Here is a 23,808-nt window from a genome sequence, read left to right as displayed (position 1 = left end):
AATGATTGTTTTTCATTTTGTGCCTAGAGGGTAGGAGTCCTTTATTCCTCCACTGCATAATGGCAGGTGTATATTCTCACAGGTTCTCTTCTAAAGGTACAAGTCTCACTTAGGAAGCCATTCTGAACCCCATCGCTGATGTTTTCAGCTTTAGAAGAGAGGGTACACAGTCCAGTGCAGCATTCGTATATTATTTGCTGGGTTGTAGAAGAAAGTTCCCACAGCACAAGCAAGTGACGAAGAGCTTTTGGAAGGTTTCTTCAAAGCATGCTCTCTGTTGTGTTCAGCTGTCAGGTTCTCTCACCTGCCTGTATTGCAGGCGTTTTGCAGCAGATTTTCCTGAGATTTCATACTTCCAGGAGGAGCAATGTCCATTTCCGTGAGGAGCTAGATTGTCCCAGAGAGCTGAGGCTCCCAACAGGACATTAAAGCTCTGCCCTCCTCTTGCATATTCATTCCTGCTGGCTGAGTGCGTCATAAATGATTCATGATTGGCGTGAATCGCGCTCCTCCCTTCCGCTTCCGGCTGGGCCAGCGCCATCTTGTTCCTCCTGTGAGGAGAAGGACGCTCGTTTTGTGGAAGGAGTTTCCCGAGAGAAAGAACCTGGCTGTTGGCCAGGGACTTGAAGGTGGAGGCTGCTCCTCTCTGGGACCAGATCTTCGAGGAAGAGGAGGTACGAAGAGAGGGGCAGGGAGCGCACACAGGCACCAGCATTGTTAACAATCTGGACCTCTGTGGTGGGGGCCTCGGGAGCCCTTGGGCCGAGTGGGCAGGGCTTGTTGGTACCGCGGCCTGGAGGAATAGTACCCAGAAAGGCCTGGTGGAATAGTACCGAGATAGGATTCGGATCAGATTAAGGGGCTCAGTTTGATGTCCTTGCCCTGGGTTCAGGGGCTACAGGCAGGTACGCAGTGGTTTCTCATCGTTGCGTAGGCAGCATTGGAGAGCGAGGGGGTGGGGGAGAGGCGCGACCGAGGGCAGTGTTAGGCTGGGCCTCCAGTCTTGGGTCTCCAGTCTTTCTACCCAGGGACACCCCGCTCCATGACCGAGTGTTTTATAAAGTGTTTTCCTCGATTTGTTGTAGGTCAGCAACATAGGCTCCTCTGAAAACATTTTGGTGTGCAGAAGGGGATAGAGCATTGGTCAGCAGGGGCATATAGGAAGTGAGATATGGGATGTTATTAATTTGTGCAGTTAATATAGTTAGAATAAAAAATAGAACAAAGGACAAATTCTACAATGGCTGTTTCGTTTCTTTGTGGTTTTTCTTTGGGTTGTGTGTGTTTTGGGGTTTCTTGTTTGTTCTGTTTGGTGTGTTCTGTTTTCATTTTCCTAGAAAAAGGCACTAGAGTTTTAGACATAAACTTAGGCGTGATTCACCTGGGTTTGCCATCTTTATCATGGATTGCCTGTGCCTCTTGTCCAGTGTAGATATCTGAGATCTCTCTTGTGAGATGGATTTCAAGCCAGAGAACTAGTGCCCACGTGACACCCTGAAAAGATACCTTAGGGCCAGAGTGTAGACATTTCCTGTGAGTGCACTTAGACTCATCTGCCACTGCCATCTAACTGCCACCTTTCCATGGTCCCTGGACTCTCTCAACAGATTAACTTTAGTTATCTGAAGAACTTCCCAAAGAACCAGACCAGAATTGTTGGAATGTATAATCCATCTGCTGTAACTCTCCTGTCTGCTTTGTCAGGGCCCACATAGTTCTCATCCTTTCACTGGCCCTTCCCCTACCTCTAGCTTCAAAAAGCAGTGTATATAATGTGGGATTCTGTTTTATTGTTTAGAGATCCGCAGTTTCAGTTTGGCGGGTCTAAGCAGTGTCTGCTCACTGATTCTTTTGGGTATAAATGTTTAAACTTCTGATCTACCTACCCTGCTTTACAGCAGGCAGGTAAACTTTACCATCAGGATGAGCTAAGAGTGAAACTGGGATCAGTCTGATACTGGAACTGCTGATTGGACCCGGACTTCCGGAGTCTGACCCAGATCATCAGGCAAACATTAGCCATATTTAAGCAGGGCACAATTTTAGAGGTATGCATTCTAATAATAATTCAGTCCCAAGTGCACAGCAAATTTAAGACATTGCTATTCTTTACAAAGAACACCCTGGCTTCTTTCACAAGGATGGGTATTATTGATTCAGAATAGGGCCAAAGATTTAGAGCTTAGAGAGGTTGTCAGAGGCAGACATGAGGACGAGTGAGCATGCGTGCATGCCCACGTTCATTACCATTGACCTGACCCTGAGATAGCATAGGAACCACTGAGGCTGTCGATAAGTACAGTCACATCCCTCATAAGAATGGGTTTTATGGCATACAAGCAGTGTCCAGGATTTAGAGGGAACAGTTCTGGGATAAGCGAAACATAGTTTCTGGGGCTTACGAGTGGAACCTGACTCATCAGACAGCAAAATGTCACCGGGGTGTAAACTACATCGATTCCCAGCATTCCAGGAGAAAGGAAGGTAAACATCTCTTTTCTTTGCAAGATGCCTGTGTGCTTGCTTAACTTTTCAGGCTTCTCTAGTGCTTATCTGTGTGCACAAGCACTTTTTTTATCCTCTACACTGATCATTAAGAGCTGCATTAGTTTGACTATCTTCAGTGTCTTCTCTGTCAGAGAAGGATAGCATTGCACATACACATACACAGGCACACACAGAGAGAGAGAGAGAGAGAGAGAGACAGAGACAGAGACAGACAGAGAGACAGAAAGAGAGTGACAGAGAGACAGAGAGACACAGAGAGAGACAGAAAGAGACAGAGAGAGAGACAGACAGAGAGAGACAGAGAGAGAGAGAGAGAGAACCTTTCTGAAGAGGATGTTCCTGCCACAGAGCCTCAGCTGTGATGCTCCCTATTTCTTCAGATGTCTAGCTCAGTCCTGTCCAAGAAACGCAAAGTGTCTGGACCTGACTCTAGTCTGGATTCTAGTTGGTCTCCTACCTATTCTGTGATGTTTGGCGTGCCCCCAGGGCCAACCAACGTGAGTATGACATTTGTAAGGATGGAAACAATCAGTGGGGGCTGGTGAAGTACCTCTGTCTTTCCACATGGCCCAGTCTCATTGCTATTTTATTTCCCCTGGAACTCTCTGCTCATCTTTAGGAAATGGACATAGATGAAAGCCTTTACTCCCGCCAGCTGTGAGTAGTACACAGGACGGGAGATGGAGATTGGGAGAAGGCACAGAGTGGGGAAGACACTAACCTAGAGTTCTTTGCTGACAGGTATGTACTTGGCCATGAGGCAATGAAGCATCTCCAGGCTTCCAGTGTACTGATATCAGGCCTGCAGGGTCTGGGTGTGGAAATTGCCAAGAATATCATCCTTGGTGGGGTCAAGGCTGTCACTCTCCATGACCAGGGCACTGCCCAGTGGGCTGATCTGTCTTCCCAGGTATCATCTCTTTTTGGCTTCTCCTTGTTTAGGCTCCAGCATGTGCACTGCATGTGTCTCAGTGCTATCTTCCTACCCCCTTTTCATAGTTCTGCCTACGTGAGGAAGATATTGGTAAAAACCGAGCTGAGATATCCCAACCACGCCTTGCTGAACTCAACAGTTACGTTCCTGTGTACAGCTACACTGGACCTCTAATTGAGGAGTTCCTTAGTGGTTTTCAGGTACCCTGGAGTATCCCATGCCTCCCGTCTTATCCTTCGAGGTTTGATGCCATTTAGGCTGGCACCTTGTGTCAGATCTGGTTCTGGAAAACTAGGAGATGTAGGTAGCAGGTAGAGCTCCCCAGAGGGGCAGGTTCTCTTGTAGAAAGGTGTGGTGTTATAGTGAGATCTGGATGGAGCACAGCACCTACATGGATAATTCTCCAGCCCTTGTACGAGTGAGTATAATGAGAGGAAACCCAGACTGGCTGGGTAGTCACTCTTGATGGATAGAACCTGGCTGTAGGTAGCCAGCTGTCTATTTTTACCAGATAAATGAACTTACCTGGTCTCCAGACCTTGCTTGTCTAGCACTGCTGTTATTCCTGTAGTTGGTAGTGTTTTTAAAAGCTGTTCTCTGTCCCTTGTTATATCTGACACCCATTGAGACTTGTGTGTCCATGTGACAAAAGGCTGTGCCAGCTGAGCCTGGGTGTTGGATTCTTCTCCCTCACTTCTGTCAGCTGTTTTATTCTCTCACTCCACCCCAAACCTGGGCCTATTGTTCTTTACAGGTAGTGGTTCTTACCAACACTCCTTTGGAATATCAGCTGCAGGTGGGTGAATTCTGCCATAGCCACGGAATCAAGCTGGTAGTAGCAGACACTCGGGGCCTAGTTGGGTGAGTGCTTGCCTTTATCTGACTTCCACCAAACATAGGCCAAGAGACTCCCAAGCCTTCATGTCCTCCTCCACCAACCAGTTTTGAAATGATTTTTCTTTTCCTTTTTCCTGGGTGGTATGAACATCACCTGATCTGTCTCCGTACCTTGAGTGCTGGAAGGCCCTGTGCTTGGTCTAAAGCATCACTCCCTTTGCCTCCTTCCCTAGACAACTCTTCTGTGACTTTGGAGAGGAAATGATTCTCACTGATTCAAATGGGGAACAGCCACTCAGTGCCATGGTTTCAATGATCACTAAGGTAAGGAGGCCAGTCCTATAGGTTCACATGCAGAGGATGTAGGCAGTAATTGTTTTGTTTTGATTTTTCCTTTCCTTTTCCTTTTATCTGACCCTCCTTTTTTTTCCCCCCTCTGCTCTCCTTCCTTTCCCACCTTTCCTTTGTCTGGGGATTTCTTTTCTATCTTTATGCATTCCCTCACATTTCTTAAAATTCTTTTCCTGCTCCCCCTTTCCTTTTCTTACCCTGTCCCCACCCAACAATTGGACTTGGGATATGTCACTAAATAACCTAGTCAGTAACCTATCAGTGAGGGAAATTAAACACTACTTGCCTGCCCTTGAAATCTTGAGTTTTTCTTTTCTTTTTCTTTCTCTTTTTTTCTTTATCCTTTTCATTTTCTCTTTCACTTTTCTTTTTCTTTATTTTGGTGATGGTGTTTCTTTTGGTGTGTGTGTGTGTGTGTGTGTGTGTGTGTGTGTGTGTATGTATGTTTGTTTTTCAGACATATTTTTGGTGATGGTGTTTTCTTTTGGGGTGTGTGTGTGTGTGTGTCTCTGTGTCTGTGTGTGTCTCTGTTTGTGTCTGTGTGTGTTGTGTTTCAGACATTCTCCATAATGCTGCGAAGGCTAGGTTGGTTACATGGTAAACCTTCTGCCTCAGCTTCCAGGATGGTGCGAATATAAACATCCCACACTGAGGGAGGCTTAACTCTTAATCTTCTGTTTTCTTTTTCCCCAACCAGGAGAATCCAGGGATTGTCACCTGCTTGGAGGACTCCCGGCATGGATTTGAAAGTGGTGACTTCATCTCTTTCACAGAAGTTCAGGGCATGAATGAACTCAATGGCATTGCTCCCATAGAGATCAAAGTTCTGGGTACGGGAATCCTGGGGAAGGAGGGGGAGAAGTGGTAGCACAGAACAAAGGGGAGCTTGGCTCTGTGATATGGGCTGCCTCAGAATCCAAGAGGTCACTCTGGAACTTTGCACAGCAGACTGGGCTGGTCTCCAACCAACTCATCTTAGTCCTCTTGCCTGAGTGCTGGGATTAAAGCCACCATGCCTTGATAGAGCAGGGCCTAACTTGTGTCTCCCACCTCAAGTGCACCATCCCTTTCTGTGACACTGGACTGATTCTTGAGTATGGTCAGGCACACCACTTATTCCTTGGTTCATTCCATTTTGACTCGCCCCCACCCTTCCCCGCATTTTTGGTTTTATTTTAGACAATTAGATTTTCTCTTTTAAGCTCTAAAAGGACGGAGTGACTAGGTCCTTTGTAGTGTGTGTGATTGGTAAGCTGGTTTCTGGTAGACTATGGCTGGAAAGACGGCTCAGTTTGTAAGAGCCCTTTCTCTGTGAGTGTTATGGCCGATTTGAATTTAGAATAACCATTCAAAATGCTGTCATGCAGTCAGGAAGGCAGCCCATGGAGGTAACTGCTACACTGGGGGTTGGAGGAAGCACATAAAGATGGATCCTGATGGGGGCTCACCTCAGTCGTCCAAACTGCCTCATTGAGAAAATGTATGAAGACAGTGTGGTAGTGATGGAAGAGTTAAGGAGGGGAGTCTACAGTAATTTAAAACACAGCAGTTTGTGTGTGCAGTAGGCCAGTGAGTCCCAGCAAAGGTGTGAGATTAACCAAGCTTCTGTAGAGATGATATCCCTTAAATTAAGACACCTGCAGAAAACTAAATTGAGATGTGTGAGCTCAACCACAGTCAAAGTAGCATGATATTTCATAATCTGTTTGAGAGAAGTGAGGTGCTTGTGAGTCTTACATATTTGATGCTGGCTTCATTCGTCTTAGCATGTTGAACTTTACTCCTGAAAGTTAACCCTGGTATCAACTCCTTTGTATTGTCCAGACTTGATCGAGTGTGAAGCTCAGTACTCAAGGTGATGCCTGTTTGCTAGGAAGTCTTTCTGCATCATGAGCTGACACTGATCAGTGATGTGAGGGGACCAAAGACCCCCCCTTTTTTTTGTATGTTTTGTATCCCTCCACCCTTGGGCTCTGTCAATATAACCTGTGTGTAAGAAAGGTGCCATTGTGGATGATGGCATGCACCTGTAATCCTAGCACTCAGGAGGGGGATGCAGGAGGATTAGAAGTGCAAGCCCAGCCTTAGTTATGGAGCAAGAGTCCAGACTGGGCTATGTGAATCCCTGTCTCCAAGTCACCAAACACATGAAAAAGAACCGCTTTTGTTTTCAACATGTACAGACTTTTTCTTCTCTATAGTCACTAAATATTAGTAACCTACTGAATATTAATATAGCAAGTCAGTTGGTAAACTTCTTGCTGTGCTTTCACAAGCTTCAGTGTTTGACCCCCAGAACTGTAAGAAAAGTAAGAAAAGTTAGGTCCTATGGCTTGTATCTTTACAGAGCTTGTGTAATGCTTCGGAGATAGAGACAAGTAGATTTCTTTTCTGTCTTGTGTATGTATTTTGTTTTTGGTTTTGTCTCTGTGTGTCTCTGTTTTGGGATATGTCTGAGAGCTGCAGACATTTGTGAGCTGCCCAGCATAGGTGCTGGGCACTTAACCAAGGAGAGCAAGAAGCACTCACTCTCAGGCACTGAATCAGATCTTGGACAGAGGAGACATCTGTTCCCTACCCCAGTTTGTTTTTCTGCATTGAAACAGAAGCCAGATGTGGTGTCAGCTTCCTACCACCCAGAGTCTGAAGCTGTATGAGTGAGACTGTGGGCATTTTGTTTGGTGTGGGTAGCCCTTGGCTAGCTTTGAACTCTGAATCCTCGTGAGTTGATTTCTGAAGGACTGGGATGAGAGTTGTGTACTGTACGCCTCTGCTTTTGATGGATATGCTTTGGTTTGTTTTCTTTTCCTTTGTGTGTGATTTTTGTTTGTTTTTTGTTTGGTTGCTTGCTTGGTTGTCCCTCTCTGAGTAGAGCTTGCAATGGAAAGAAAGCTGATGTGTCTTAGGCTTGGACTGTGAGGTTTTTGTACTTGATCTTGGGAGGGTGGCAAAGGCACAGATTAGACTGGCAGTCTTCTCCATCCTTTTCATCTTCCAGGTCCCTATACCTTTAGTATCTGTGATACCTCCAGCTTCTCTGAGTACATCCGTGGAGGCATTGTCAGTCAAGTGAAAGTACCTCAGAAGATCAGTTTTGTGAGTAGGTGGTGAGGGGCTGTGAGTAGAAGGACTCCTGCTTTTGAGATTTATAGGTTGTTCATATCTGGTCTCACGACACTCCATTATCCACAGAAACCCCTACTCGCCTCACTGGCAGAGCCAGAGTTTGTGGTCACAGATTTTGCTAAGTGCTGTCATCCTGCTCAGCTTCACATTGGCTTCCAGGCCCTGCATCAGTTCTGTACTCAGCACAGCAGGCCTCCTCGGCCCCATAATGAGGTAAATGAGTGGGAAGCCAGCCAGGAACCTCTGATTTGTCTGTTTCCAATACCTGTTCTTCCTCCAGTAGGGCCTGATAGGCTCTATCCAGGTTCCTTTTGTCCAACCAGGAGGATGCTGAGGAATTGGTGACCTTAGCCCAAGCTGTGAATGCTCAAGCTTTGGCAGCAGTCCAACAGGATTGCCTGGACATAGACCTTATCCGGAAGTTGGCCTATGTAGCAGCTGGGGATCTGGCACCCATGAATGCCTTCTTTGGTGGTTTGGCTGCCCAGGAGGTCATGAAGGTCAGCCCTAGCGGGGAAGGGTGTGGCTGCTGTGTGTTTCTGATGCCATCACTGCCTTTTAGTCCAGTTAGGCTACTGCTACTGACAGCCTTCTTTCCCCAGGCTTGTTCTGGAAAGTTTATGCCCATTAGGCAGTGGCTGTACTTTGATGCCCTTGAATGTCTCCCGGAGCACAGAGTGGCCTTCATGGAAGATAAGTGCCTGCCAGTAAGTCTGTGGGGGCAGTGGGAAACTTTGGGATCGTCTTGAGGAATGTGTCGCTCTAACCTGTCTGTACTCATTCACATAAATCCAGCGCCAGAACCGTTACGATGGGCAAGTGGCTGTATTTGGATCAGACCTACAAGAGGAGCTTGGCAAGCAGAAATACTTCCTGGTGATTGACACTAATGGCCTCTGTCCACCCTTTCTGAAAGGATCTCTCTTTCCCTGATCCTTTTGGGGAGGGGTCTTTTGGTTTTTCATGACCTGATTACATCACCTATTCTGTCTTGTGGTGGGTTGAGGAAAGGCTTCAGGTACCTCTTTTTCTTTCCCTCCTCTCAGTCACCCATAGGAATGTGCATCCCTGTGAATGGAATGTTTGTCACTACACGGTCTTGTGTTCGGTTGGTGTTTTCTTTTGGGAGTAAGGAGTGGTGGGTTAGCTTATGCCATCCCTGTTCACTCTGACCAACTTCTAGGTAGGTGCAGGCGCCATTGGGTGTGAGCTGCTCAAGAACTTTGCCATGATTGGCCTTGGCTGTGGGGAGGATGGAGAAATCACAGTTACAGACATGGACACCATTGAGAAGTCAAACCTGAACAGACAGTTTCTCTTCCGTCCCTGGGACATCACAGTGAGTAGGATGGCATGGCTTTCTTTCTCCTATTTGATTCTAACCTAAATGGCTCAGATATTTCTTCCCTCCCCTCCCACCCCCCTCTCCTCCCTTCCTTTTTTTTTTTCTCCCCCTTTAGTTCCCTCCTTTTTTTCAGGCATTCAGGTGTGAGGTCAATAGATATTTTTCCCTGTCACAGTTTTTTCATTTGCCTGGTTTTCCCTCCCTACCTAAGCTTGGATGCTCGGGCATGGCAGATGTGACATTGTGAGATTGGTAATAGGGCATTCCCTACAGGTCAGTGTTTCCTTGATCGTCTTGTTGATAATTCATCTTTCCTTTACTTCGTTTTTCATCAAGCATCCTAGACTCTAGATTTAGAAAACATAAGGTAACAAAAGAAATGTTCCTGGCTTCCTCTAGTGGGAAGATTGGAGCAAGTGAGAAGCTTCCTGATTGCATTTTGGTGTCCTCCTCATGTAACACTGAGTCTTTAAGACTCAATAAGAAATTAAATGGCATCAAATACTGTTCCTCTCCCAGATTGCTCTGTTAGTGGAAAGGACAAATTCCTTCCATACGTTTAGGAAGCCAGTTCAGGGAAGCTGGGAAGCTGTTTTCCAGATAACTAGAATCTGATGACCAAAAAAAAAGGAAGAGAGCTGAGAGCCACACATAGAGTATATGGACTACGACTATGACTACGACTACGACTACGACTACGACTACGACTACGACTACGACTACGACTACGACTATGACTACTACTACTACTACTAGTACAGTAGGATCCCACTCGTTCATACATGTACTTGGCATTGTACATATGCTTGTGTGTGCCTATATACACCTGTACTTGTGTGTACACAGACAGACAGACAGACACATACTCTCAGCTGTTTTATGAGAGTATGTAACCTAAAACATATTTATAAAGATGTGAGTATGGTCTGAGTCCTCAGGGGTATTCTGTACTGGAAGTATTTTTGCTGGTAAATGCTTATGCTTATCTCATCTGTTCTTGACATAGTGTGTTAAGTGGACTAACACTTTTAAATAATCTGCTTACGATTCTAACATAGGAAGTTGTGGTGCTTATGACCTACACTCCCAAAAGCTTTGGGAGACTCTTGTTTGACCATGACAGGCTACTGTTGCAGTAAGTGGCATATGGCTAATGTTAGAATCTCAAACGTGTAAGAGAAGTAAAGAGGAACAGAGAAGTAGCAATTGGAAAATGTCAGGAGGGTGCTTGTTTTCAGTGCTTATGAAGAAGGCTTTCTCCTAGGGAAATGGACCTTACCATGGTGAAACAGTAAAGGTGTGTGGGAAGACATTTGACCATGAAAAAGTAGTAGAAGCCTGAGGGAAGATAAGACATTCGGGTGTGTGGTATTTAAAGAACAGAGAGTTCAGGTGGAGGAAGCCACAACCCATGTATTCCAGAAGTGAAAGTAGAACCAGAGGAGTCTCAGTCTGTCTGTGGTTTTATTTGGGTTACTCTGGATGTCATTAATTGAAATTAGAGTAGCTGTTGGGCTATTCTGACCTTATTTCTTATTTTAACTCAAAATATTGTGTGGTGGCAAATTCCATTTATAATCCTGTTTTTTTTTTTAAAGATTTATTTATTTTATATATTTGAGTACACTGTCAATGTCTCCAGACACAGCGGAAGAGGGCATTGGATCCCACTATGGATGATTGTGAGCCACCATGTATTTTTTGGAACTTGAACCCCAAGACCTCTGGCAGAACAGTCAGTGCTGTTAACTGCTGAGCCATCCCTCCAGCCCTTCCTTTATAATCCTTAAAGTAAAAGAAGACAGAATTTTATGAATTAGTAGAAATGTAGCTGTCATAAAAGAACATTCTAATGTCCTTTATAATATCTGTTGTGCCCAGCCAGATGGTATTGGCACTGTTTGAGCCTGGTTGGCTTTGAGCCTAACCCTTTATGAGATAAATCTTGGGATATCTCTGTGGACTTTGGTCACCTCGGTGTGTGGGAAACAGCTCTGTTTTTCATATTCCCACCCAGAAATTAAAGTCTGAGACTGCTGCTGCAGCAGTGCGTGACATAAATCCACACATCAGGATATTCAGCCACCAGAATCGAGTAGGCCCGGAGACAGAACACGTTTATGATGATGACTTCTTCCAAAAGCTGGATGGTGTGGCCAATGCCCTAGACAATGTGGATGCTCGTAAGTTTGGAGTTGAGTGAGGAGGGCAAGAGCAGGGTAGAGTGTATGTATGAGGATCTTGTATTCCTGTCTTGCCTTGGTTTTTCGAGACAGGGTTTCTCTCTGTAGCCTCTGCTCTCCTGGAACTCATTCTGTAGAGCAACCTGACCTGTGTTCCTGCCTTATGTAAGCTTGCCTGCTACTCATCTGCCATTTCTTCCCATCTCCCTAAAAGGATTATACGTGGACCGCCGTTGTGTTTACTATCGTAAGCCTCTGCTGGAATCAGGCACGCTGGGCACCAAGGGCAATGTGCAGGTGGTTGTTCCCTTCTTGACAGAATCTTACAGCTCAAGCCAGGACCCACCTGAGAAATCCATCCCCATCTGCACACTGAAGAACTTCCCTAATGCCATAGAGCACACCCTGCAGGTGATCAACCTTGGGAGGAATGGGAGGTGGTAGGTTTAGGTCCTCGAGCCTTTGCCAGTCTCCTCCTACAGATTTCTAGATTCTGAAGTGTTCTGGGTCCGGAACACGTCCCATGTCTTTATACCAATCATATGTATACCAGCCCACGTGTGTTATCTATGTATCATACATGGTTTCTTTGGAGTCATCCACTTCTGATTGACAGCACTCAAAATTGTACAAGTTCAAGCCAGGCAAAATCCCAACACAAAGAAGGGGAATTCCACACAAATTGACAGCTCTAACCAAGCTCAGAAAAGGAATAAACCTCTACAATGGAATGTTAATGGCATATATCAACCACATTCCAGGGTAGGCTCCATGCCTAGAAGAAGGTGGCCAGGTGGACTTCAGGTTTTTTCTTGTGCACTTCTGTTTTGGTATTACTTGTCTTGCTCGTGGGTTTTTATTTCTTTTTTTCTTTGGGGTTTTACTTGTTATAGAGTTTTCTTGAGAGATGGCATGTGAGTAAAGTGGCTGGGGAGTTTAGGAGGTTCTGGGAGGGGTTGGCAGAAGGAAAAAAATACAATCCAACTATATTGTATGGAAAATATTTTAAGTACAACAATTAACCTTAACCTTCTAGTTTTGAAAGAGTTAAAGAGAACCTATCAGTTGGACATGTGTCTGAAGAGTGAGAATGACCCATAAACGATGCTTTTTGCTACACAAATCAGCTATTGTTGTCTCTGCTGATTTCCTAATTTACCTGTAATAATGAGTGCATTTTTGGTGTGTTAAAATCTTACCCAAAGTGTTAAGTTAAACAGCTGGTTTTTCAGTGTGACTTCTGTCTGTGTTGTCAAGTACAAAATCTTGTGTGTCCTCTGGCTGGACAAAATGAATGCTCTACTGGACACTAAACCCAGAGCCTAGTTCTGCTTGTGTTCCTCCAGTTCAACGGGGCCCAGGGAGGTTGGGTGGGGGTTGTTTAGTTTCTGTTTGCTCCTCGGCTCATAGTGTCAGTATTTTGAGGCCATGCCAAGCAGGTGGAGATCAGGTAGGAATAGACTAGAGAGTTCCAACCAAATTCCTTTATCCTGTTTCTTGTTCCAGGTTATAAAATGTCTCTGAGTCTGTACAGCAGGCAGAGTAGCACAAAAGGTTTTAGAATGTGTTCGGTAACTTTGTAGGAGGAGACCTGTCTGGTCCTCAGATTCCTCATGTGCAAAATGTGCATTGAAGTAATACCTACCAGGGAGATTTTGTAAAGCACTTAGGCTGGATATGGGCTGTTCATATACTTTGGTAAAATTCTTAGCAGTGGGTTTGTAGTTGGCACCACACTCAGTCTTGCAGTCTGCATGTGCTCACACACTAACTTTGATGAGTGTAAATGCTAGCTAGTTACATCAGAGACTTGAAAACCAGCTGGCTACAGGGGAGTTTTATTCCACTGCAATAGGTCATAAAAGCAGGTAAGTATGTGTGAGAGTTAGAATTTAGAACCTGTATGGTCCAGTGTCTGTGTACATGCCCCAGACCATTTCTGCAGTGACCTCCTAGTTCTCAGAAACCTGGGGGGGGGGCAAACAAAACAACAGCAACAAAAACCAGAGAAATTCCTGTTGAGACCTGGGTGCTGTTCTGCTCAGTCTAAGAGTAACTGCCAATAGGTCATTGTTCTTTTAAGTGTGACTTCTTCCCTTCTGTCTCTCTTTCTTATAATCCAAACACATCGCACCTGTATTGCCATGAACATTCCAGGTTCTCACACATACATACTTGGCTGCAAATTATGACCTCTGGTCTGGAACACGTGGGTATCCTCATTGTACAGGTTAATGCAGTCTTCACCCAGAACAGTCTTTACTAACTGGTTGTCTCACTAATGTGTACAAGAACATTTTTTGTTTTGGTTTTGGTTTGTTTGTTTGGCCGTTGCTGACATGCATTTGTTTGCTCTGTCTGTAGTGGGCTCGGGATGAGTTTGAAGGGCTCTTCAAGCAGTCAGCTGAAAACGTTAACCAATACCTCATGTAAGTAACAGACAAACCAACAGCCAACAGAAGCCAATCAACAAAGGCGTCCTTGTCTGCTCTCCTCAAGGCACATCCTTGGTAGATGCTTTGGATAACTAATGGTTGATTGAGCCTTTTGCTGGTGGAGGGTGATGGGAAATGGTCAGGAATGACATTTTCCCTGGAGAAAGAAGGCTTGCCCAGAAACCTTACTTCTAGGCCTCTGAAGTAATCCAGGTCTTTGTATTGGATAGGGACCCCAAGTTCATGGAGCGGACACTGCAACTAGCCGGCACCCAGCCTTTGGAAGTACTGGAGGCCATACACTGCAGCCTGGTCCTGCAGAGGCCACAGACTTGGGCTGATTGTGTGACTTGGGCCTACCAGCACTGGCACACCCAGTATTCTCACAACATCCAGCAGTTGCTGCACAACTTCCCTCCAACTCAGGTATTACATACTCGGTGGATGTATTTGGCTGAGCACATTTCCAGGAAATTGGATGCTTACTCTCCTCTCTCTGGACATGGCTTCTTCCAGGCAGTCTAGCTGCCACAGGCACCTCAAGGCAAGGTGTAGGCCAGGACTTGGTGCAAGGATTTGTGTTTTCCTCCTTCTGTCAGCCAGGCAAGGGGCTTAGTTTCCTTCCCAGCTGCACCTGTGGGCTGAGCCACTGCTGAGTTCTCTTTGAGGGCTGTAGTTGTGAGAAGTTTTATAGTTAAGCATGAAGTAGGTTCAAGTCCCAGGTGTGTTGGACACTGGTTCGTGACATGCCTAAGGTCTTGGTAAGCCGTATCTGTGAAGTAGGGGTGGCTTGTGGGCATTTAGAAAGGACTAACTTTCATTTCTTAATATTGCCTCATATAAATTGGTAAGTTGAACTTGCCATGTGTTTGACTCATTGTGAATTTCCCAAGAATGGTGAACCTAGGCTTCTTGGCCTGAGGACTGCCTGAGAGTGCTTCTCCCTCTGTCCTCTTCATACCTTTGCATTCTCCTAGCTTACGAGCTCTGGAGCACTTTTTTGGTCAGGACCAAAGCGCTGTCCGCATCCTCTCATCTTTGACATAAACAATGTAAGTGTCCTTGGGATCTCCCAGGTGGGTATGTGGGGAGTGGGTCTCTCCACTCTTAACCTGTGGCTGTTAAGCTGACTTTCCTTTGCCATGGCTTTCTTTCAGCCCCTGCATCTGGATTATGTGATGGCTGCTGCCAACCTGTTTGCTCAGACATACGGACTAGAAGGGTCCCAGGACTGGGCTGTTGTGGCCAACCTCCTGCAGTCTCTGCCGGTCCCCAAGTTTGCTCCCAAGTCTGGCATCAGGATCCATGTTTCTGAGCAGGAGCTGCAGAGTACCAGTGCCACCACTATCGGTGAGAATGCTTCACCATTTGTTCAGGGATCATCTGTTTGTATTCTGTCCCACTCAGCCTTCCCTCTGGTGTTTGCCACTGGCCAGGATTTTCACTGTATTCCTGAGATTTACCTAGTCTGTGCTTAAGGGTTGATGGGTGGAAAAACAAAACCTCTGTATCTCATTTCTCTGCAATATGGACTTACGGAAATGGTTCATTGCCTTCCTTGTCTGATGACTTTGTCGAATTCTCCTTCTTGTTTCTTCTCAATTTATGTACTTTTCATGCAAAAAGAACCGGACTGCTCCCTGCCCTCTGGGTGTCTTGATACCTTTGCTGTTTTGTCTCCTTGGTAACAGGTCGCCTCTATTCTCCCTCTGTGTTCCTGTCCTCTCTGTATCTGCTTAAAGCACACCTCGATTTTTGCACTCTGTGTCACACACTCTGTTTTCTCTTCTGATCTCCCTGAGGAATCTGTTCTCTTATAAAACTCTCCCAAGTTGATACAGTTCCTCAGTTTGCCTTTCAGAGAGTAGTTGTCTCCTCATGAGTGAGATTTGACCAACAATCTTCCTTTGAGACTTTCCCCTCCTTCATTCACTGTTTGTTCATAACAGTGTGTCTCTCCCCTCTCCCGACTTGCTTGCCATTTCTTTCCATTAACTAGATTCTATCTTCCTGTGAACTTAATCTAAATCACTTTGCTCAGCTCCATCGTCTTCATCTTACAAAACTAAACTCCTGTGGCCCTTGAACAACTTCTCCCATTCTCTACCACCTCACCATCCTTGAAAACCTTTGTCTACCTTTTTTGTTTGAATCTTTTGACCACTAGCTGTATCATATTAGTGGATCCACAGGGAAGCAAACTCAAAGCAGAGATTTCTTCCTGTGTCCCATTTACTTTATCTACTTTATTTAGTGTAATGGTTGTATATTAATATAGTCCTACAATTTTCTCCCTTTTTTACAGCTTCTGCATTTGTCTCTTAACTTATTGGTGGGTAATTGAGTTGCTTCCATCTTTCATGGTGTGTGAATATGCTGCTTCCTTGTTGTGAGGTTTTCATCTTTGTTACTCAGGACCTCCAGGTCTTCATGTGTTTGTATTCCTCACCCCTACTTCCCTGTGCCCTTTGGGCAGGGAAGTGTTTTCTCTCCTCGACTCCCCTTCCCTTACACCTTCCAGGATGCCTCTCCCTTTCAAATACTTTTACATAAAAACCACTTCCCAGTCCAGATTTACCTTGGGCAGTGCAGTGGGTTCACCAGAGACCATGGTGTCCTTTCTGCAGATGACAGCCACCTGGAGGAACTCAAGACTGCACTTCCTACTCCAGACAAGATGCTTGGATTCAAGATGTACCCCATTGAGTTTGAGAAGGTATTTGGTGTGGGGTAGCTGGGATGGTTAGGAAGGTGGGCGCAGGTGCCTAGCATAGGCTTTTGTCAAGATTGTAGGCCTGCAGTGGTCTCCTTCTGTTTAAAAGAGAACTTTCTTTGATGAAGGGTGAGAGCTACACCTGTGCACCTAAGAGTTGAAACTTAGAATGCAGTTAGGAATTTGGCTGGCTTAATAAAGTGGGATTAAGCAGTTCTTCTCTAAGATTCATTAATTCACTAGTCCTGAGACTTGGCTAGGACCCTAGTACCTACCTTGATTTCCACAAACCACAGGTGGTCAGGACAGTATTGTTCACTATGTTCAGTGGATACATCTACAACACAATTAACTGCTCCTCAGACTTGGGAAGAAAAGGTGGAAAAACGTAAGAGCAAGGGGATTAAAAAAAACTTGGTGATTGTAGATTGTATCTCCTATAAATGACAAGAAACAAGACCTGAACAAAGGCAGCACCAGCAGGAGTTTGTTTGTTTTTCCTATTTAAAACTGTTTTTAAATTTAAGTATACGTTGAGCATATTCTTCTCCTTCCCCAAGTCCTTCTAGATCATCATCCCCTCCCTACCCACCAAACTTTAAGTTCTTTCTCAAAATCAATCAAAAACCTAGTACAACAGGACTTTCTGAAACCAAGAAAAGAAAACAACACCAGACTCTTAATTTTTTGATATTATTTTATTTATTGACATTTCAAATGTTGTCCCCTTCCCAGTTTCCCTCCACAAACCCTCACATCCCATCCCCTCTCTCCTCTGCCTCTATGAGGGTGCTCACCCACTCAACCACTCCTGCCTCACCACCCTAGCATCCCCCATGCTGGGGTATGGAGCCTCCACAGTACCAAGGGCCTTCTGTCCCATTGATGTCAGATAAGGCAGGCTTCTGCTACATACATAGCTGGAGCTGTGAGTCCCTCCATGTGTAATCTTTGGGCAGTGGTTTAGTCCCTGTGTGCTCTAGGGTGGGGGCTTGGGGGGGCAGTTATTAGATATTGTTGTTCTTCCTATGGGGTTACAATACCCTTCAGCTCCTTCAGTCCTTCCCCTAACTCTTCCATTTGGGGTCCCCGTGCTCAGTCTGATGGCTGTCTGCTAGTATTTTCATATCTACTGGTCCAGCTCTGGCAGAGCATCTCAGGGGACAGCTAGACCACGTTTACTGTCAGCAAGCACTTCTTGGCATCAGCAATAGTGTCTGGGTTTGGTGTCTGCAGATGGCATGGATCCCTATGTGGGGCAGTCTCTGGATGGCCTTTCCTTCAGTCTCTGCTCCGCTCTTTATGCATTTCCTTTAGACAGGAACCATTCTTGGATAAATTTTTTTAGATAGTTAGGTGGTACCGTCCCTCAACCGATGCACTGAATATAATCTGTACTGGTTCTGTCACCCCTTTGTTGGGTATTTCCACTAATGTCATCCTTGTTTGGTCCTGGGCACCTAACACTTCCCTGGGAACTGCAAGTCCATCCCCTACTAAGTGCTACACATCTCCCTTGCCTCTCTCCTTTCTGTCTCCTGCCACTCCAGCAGAGCTCCTTTGCTCACACCACACTGGCCACAATAGACATGTGCTCTGCCCATGCTCAAAAGCAGCCCTCCTACTTTATCTAGGGAGCTGGTAATTTGTTGTTTCACCATACTGTGTCAACAGTGTCCTCTCTCTCAACCTCTCTTTCCTGACAGTTTGATTTTTTTTCCTTCTCCGATACTACTGCTGCTGCCCCTGCTGCTGCTGCTGCCTCTACTTCTACTACTACTACTACTACTACTACTTCTACTACTACTACTACTACTACTACTACTTTACTACTTTTCTTTTAAAAAAGATTAATTTATTATTATACGTACACTGTAGCTGTCTTCAGACATGCCAGAAGAGGGCATCAGATCTCAGTTTGGGTGTTTGTGAGCCACCATAGGGTTGCTGGGATTTGAACTCAGGACCTTTGTAAGAGCAGTCAGTGCTCCTACCCTCTGAGCCATCTCACCAGCCCCCTAGATCTTTTCTACAGGCTTTCACTTTTCCTCTGTGGACCAGACTCAGAGTACTCTAATTAATCTGGATGTTAAGAGCTTTAGGGAGGAAGCTACCTCACACAAGGAATGTCACCTTGCCTGAGCTATGTTTTGACTTTTTTTGTACAAAAGCCCTAATTGAAGCTTGAGTCCTCTGCCCAGTGACTCTTTGCTGTTGATTAAAAATGTTTTTAAGACAGCATTTATGTTGCCTAGGGTGACTTGAACTTAGGGTCATTCTGTCTCTGTGCCTGTATGCTGGGATTACAAGAATGCAGTACTGTGACTGCTGTGGGCTCATAAGAAGACTGATAGATTTCTTTTAGAGGGAGATTGGGTGAGCAGCACCATCTCTTTTCCCGGTAGGTCTTGATGATCGCATTAGATTGTCCTTGCTGACATTGACATTGCCCAAGCTGGTAGTGCAGCCTGTGGTGCCATGTTACCTGTCAGTGCTGGTCATCATCAGGAGCTTCTTGGAAAAACTCTTATCAAAATAAAACATCACCCCCACAAAAAACTGTCTACTTCATTATGTATTGGCTAAGTCCCTTAAATGTAGATTAGTCCTAGTTCTTCCTCCTAGCCCCATGCTCCCTTAAATGAGACTCAGACAGATGCAAAATATATTTACAGATATTTTGGCTGTATAGCTAGGCTCGTCTCTGACAGGACTTAACTCAATATAACCATTTATTTTAGTCTACATTCTGCCACAGGGCTGGCTTTACCATGTGTTGGCCAGCCCAGGACGAATCTCCTGTGCCTGGCTCTATCCCAGTATTCTTTCTGCCTCCTGCATGTCCCCCTTCTATTCTATCCTTTCCTGTAGAGTCCATAGGATTTTTAATTGACAGGTATATACTGCTTTACTCTCTGAGTTCCTATGAGCTTTGCTCAGGCGACTTACAAGGCCTTGTCCTCCTGGTGTCCTCCATCCCCTCACTCTCTCTGCCTCCTTTTCCAGAAGATGTCCTGAAATGAGAAGGGATGGATTTCAGGGTGGCATCCCATTTAGGGATGGATTTCCAAGGTCTCTCCAGCCTTTGCATGATGTCTGGCTGTGGGTCTGTCTCTATATTCCCATCTGCTTCAGGAGGACACTTCTCTGATGGTGGTTGAATAAGACACTGATCCCGAAACATAGAAGAGTATTAATCACCAGGAGTCACTCTGTCATTGTGGTATCATTTTTCTTTCTTCTGTCTTTGCTCAGACTGGTATCATTTGATTTTACATTAGATCCCTGGAATATCGCAGGTTCTTGTTCACCCAAGCAGTATTGGTTATGGATCCACCCCGTGTTGAGAGTCTTAAGTCAGATCAAGTATTGCTTGATTACTCCCTCAAGCTTTATACCAGGGTTTTCCTAGTATGTATTGCAGGCAGAACTCTGTTGCAGATAAAAGTTTTGTGGCTGGCTTGGTGTTTATGCTTTTCTGTTGACAGCATGCAGAGCAACTTCCTGTACCAAAGACTCAGGAATCCTGTAGGGGTGAAGGTTTTGAGTAGGCATCTCCATGTGCAGTGGGTTGGGTAGGTGTTGTCTTCAGCTCTGGGGTCTTGCTCTCAGTTTGTGGAGAGCAGCCTATAGTCTTTGCAACAGCCTTGGTTATTTGAGGATTCCCATGGGACTCCTTCGGGCTGTAACTCAATTAGATGGAACCCACTCCCAGTAAAGGAGGCTTCCTTTGTGACAAGAGCTGGCTAGTGGGGGGACTATGTCTCCCTCATTAATTGGTGATATCATTAAAACCCGTGTGCATGTGTTTGGTAAATGTGTGCACACACATGGGTGTGTGTGTGTGTGTGTGTGTGTGTGTGTGTGTGTGTGTATAAAAATGTGTCTCATGTGTATGTCTGTGTACATGTGGGTGTACTTGTGTGTATGTGTGTGTGCGTATGGGTGTATTTGTGTGTGTGCATGAGCACACAAGAGAGCTTACATTTTAGGAAGTTTCTACTTTATTAGTTTTCTGAATTCCCCTCACATCGCCATAATTTTAATGGCCTCACCCCTTATTCTTTCTTCAGTTTGTTTATCACACTTATTCCCTGCACTAGCCTAGCCTAGTGGACCTACATCCCTAGCCCAAGTACGGATGAAGCCTACTTGATCATGGTGGACAAACTGGGGCCCTGATAGGTGTGGGGGACTGGGGTTTCCAGGTAAAATGTGTATCTTAGTATCTGGACCTGAGACACAGGAACTGGAATGGGCTTGGGGTTATGAGAGGGAGGGAAAACAGGATGTTTGACTAGGAGCTGATAAGTCATTGCCATGGTTATGGGGACAGAGACTTAGCAGAGACCACAGCATGCAGGTCTACTAAAGAGCTTCCATGCTTCTGGTTTCCCAGGGAAGGCTTGCTGAAATTAGGGGAAAGAACAAAGCAATTAGGAGAGTTAGGAGTGGAACATCTGTGGGATCTTTAGAGATGAAGTGTGGTGGGAATCTGCCAGAGGTAGTCTGGTCTAGAGCTAGGGATGAGGCTTGTGGATTTGATTTGAAGGAGCTGAGGGGAGAGTGTGGGGACTATGGGGGATGGGGAGAGATCTGGTTAAAGTTAGCCTGCCTGTTTTCTGGATCAGCATGGCCTGTAGTTTCCCAGAGAGGGCCTCCTGTAGTTCAGATCTGTGACAAATCAAGGAATGTGTGGAGGGAGACTAGGAGGGAAAGATCTGTGGGGTCCACTAGAGATGACTGGGGAGGCTGCTATAGGTATTCTGCTCCAGAGCTGGAGATTAGACTTGGAGGATCAGAAGGAGAGTGAAGGTCTGCAGTTAGCCTACCTGCTTTGCTGAGTGGTTTGTGAGTTCCCAGGGTCCCAGTAGACACATAATAAGGGGAGGAGTGGGACAGGTATTATTGGAACCCACCCATAGACAGAGAACTACAGGCAACTAAGGAAGTTATTTAGGTAGGAGAAATACTCTTCCCCAGTGTTGAGTCTCCTAATTGTTGTCTCCTAATTGTTGTCATCCCTGAAATCATGGAGTACAAGTAGTGCTCACAGGCTGAGTAGGTTCTATTAAGGTTTTATGTTTAGGTATTAAGCCAGACAAGGCCATGGCTTTTAAAAGGAAAGCAGGGGGATTTGAAGGAGGGAAGGTTAGAATTGTAATAATTATATTTGACTTAAAACAACAACAAAATTGAAAATACCTGCATGCATTTACTTCAAATGGTCATCAGAGTTAACACAGTACATAGTTGGGGGAGACACTGGGATCCTAAGTAGACATTCACTCTCTTAATTCTCCACTCCAAAACAAACAAACAAACAAAAAAAAGGATGAAGACAGCAACTTTCACATGGATTTCATTGTGGCAGCATCCAACCTCCGAGCCGAAAACTATGGCATTTCCCCAGCAGACCGGCACAAGGTAATAGGAGTCTGTGATGTACCACTGACCCTTGCCCAAGCTGATTTTCCTTCATTTGGGCCTTTGTAGACCCCTACTTCCTCCTAAACAGTAATCCCTGGTGGTCACTGTCTGTCTTACAGAGCAAACTGATTGCAGGCAAGATCATCCCAGCCATTGCAACCACCACATCTGCTATAGTTGGTCTTGTGTGTCTGGAGCTGTACAAGGTGGTTCAGGGCCACCAACAACTGGAGTCTTACAAAAACAGTTTTATCAACTTGGCTCTGCCTTTGTTTAGCTTCTCTGCACCTCTGGCTCCAGCGTGTCATCAGGTATGGGACCTCCAAGAATAGGAAATTTTGATGTTACCATTCAGGGATGCTGAGTACATCAATACAGTGTGTTTGTGTGTGCTCTGTGAGTGTCTGTGTGCCCGTGTGTGCCTTTGTGCATGGGTGTGGGGGGTGGGGAGCAGTTTGCTTCTCAGCAGATAAGGTGTTACATCACTAAGATATATTTTGAATACCTGTGTTCATTCATCAAACGCATGGACAACATAATTGTAGTACTGGCTCAGGTATTGCTAGAATGTGAGATTCTGTGTCAACGAAGCAGGAAAGAAAAAAAAAAGCAGGAAGGGTGCTGACACAAACAGTTCATGGAGAGCTAAGAGGGATGTTAAATGAGGGAAAGGGAAACCAGGGACTTAGCAGTGTGTACGTATCCTTTTCTTTACAAAGACTCAAGCTGCCTAATCATGGTTAGGTAATGCCACAAGTGTGTTTTTGATTATTGAGCTGTGGTTAATGCACTGGTAATATGTTAAGAACATTTGGGGTAGTCCCCTCTTAGCACTTACCTTTGTCCCCTAGTACTATGATCAAGAGTGGACATTGTGGGATCGCTTTGATGTGCAGGGACTGCAACCTAGCGGTGAGGAGATGACCCTGCAGCAGTTTCTAGACTACTTTAAGGTAGGGCTCCTTCCTGTGTGAACTCCCCCTTTTTGGGGTCTGCCCACTTGGTTTAGCAGCACTATCCATCTCACAGTCACCACTTCTATCTCTTCTAACCTCTGCAGACAGAGCACAAGCTGGAAGTCATCATGGTGTCCCAGGGTGTGTCCATGCTCTATTCTGTCTTTATGCCAGCCAGCAAGCTCAAGGAACGGTTGGATCAGCCGTGAGTTAGCCTCTGGGCTGATGGGAGTGTAAGCCTTGGATGGGATTCTCAACAACCCAGTGTGGTTCCCCATTCTTTTTCTACAATCTGCTGCCACATTTCCTTCAATGTTTGGTTGCTTCCTTCTTAAGTCTCCTGCTCTTTGATTTCAGGATGACAGAGATCGTGAGCTGTGTGTCAAAGCAAAAACTGGGACATCATGTGAAGTCCCTTGTGTTTGAGCTGTGCTGCAACAGTGACAGTGGAGACGACATAGAGGTTCCTTATGTACGATACATCATCCGCTGATCTCTTACTGACTCAGTTCTTTCAGATCTCTCAGTCTATATCAGAACCTTTCTAGTTATGATGAAATGTCAATTTAAACCTCCTTGTTCCTAAGAACTTTTCTTAGTGCTGTTTTTACATTGTTAAGAACTGAAATTCATAATAATAAATTTTCAGCCTGTAAGTAGTAGAGTGTCTTCCTCTCCTCTGAAGGGTGGGTGTGCTGCTGTCCCTAGGAAGAAGTGGACTCCTTATCCTAAACTGCAATTCTTAAAAGGTGACAAGAGTCCAGCTGCACAGAAGCAGCATGGACATTATCCTGTATTCAGATACAATAGTGAAGATTAAACTTCAGCTGTTCTCATTGCTCTTGCCATTTCTGCTTAGGGAGAAATGGTGTGATCCCTGTGGCAGTAAGGCCATCATGAGGAGGTCAGCCCTTACCTAATGTTAATACCCTTTCTTTTCTCTTGCCACATGTCAGTCCTAGTGATGTTCAGCTGAAGCAGAGGCTCCAG

General features: G+C 45.3%; 1 protein-coding gene across 1 annotated transcript; it reads left to right on the top strand.

Annotated features, from left to right (window-relative positions):
• Positions 1 to 551: 551 nt before the first annotated feature.
• Positions 552 to 23,458, top strand: LOC146999851 (ubiquitin-like modifier-activating enzyme 1 Y). The gene is made up of 26 exons (XM_085834428.1): positions 552 to 674; positions 2,889 to 3,005; positions 3,128 to 3,165; positions 3,250 to 3,418; positions 3,508 to 3,642; positions 4,197 to 4,303; positions 4,513 to 4,603; positions 5,328 to 5,460; positions 7,629 to 7,726; positions 7,823 to 7,969; positions 8,080 to 8,256; positions 8,359 to 8,463; positions 8,552 to 8,632; positions 8,940 to 9,095; positions 11,119 to 11,284; positions 11,499 to 11,695; positions 13,649 to 13,713; positions 13,950 to 14,145; positions 14,697 to 14,771; positions 14,877 to 15,069; positions 16,347 to 16,435; positions 21,767 to 21,859; positions 21,982 to 22,173; positions 22,714 to 22,815; positions 22,923 to 23,023; positions 23,176 to 23,458. Exons 2-26 carry the CDS (start codon positions 2,889 to 2,891, stop codon positions 23,309 to 23,311), a joined length of 3,159 nt encoding a protein of 1,052 aa, XP_085690554.1. The 5' UTR covers positions 552 to 674; the 3' UTR covers positions 23,312 to 23,458.
• The last annotated feature ends 350 nt before the right edge of the window (positions 23,459 to 23,808 follow it).

The sequence above is a fragment of the Mus caroli genome, unplaced genomic scaffold, assembly GCF_978045245.1.
Source record: "Mus caroli unplaced genomic scaffold, Mus_caroli_1 scaffold_34, whole genome shotgun sequence".
Classification (NCBI taxonomy): Eukaryota; Metazoa; Chordata; class Mammalia; order Rodentia; family Muridae; genus Mus; species Mus caroli.
The sequence above is the reverse complement of the archived record's forward strand: the minus strand, read 5'-3'. Positions and strand labels throughout refer to the sequence as shown.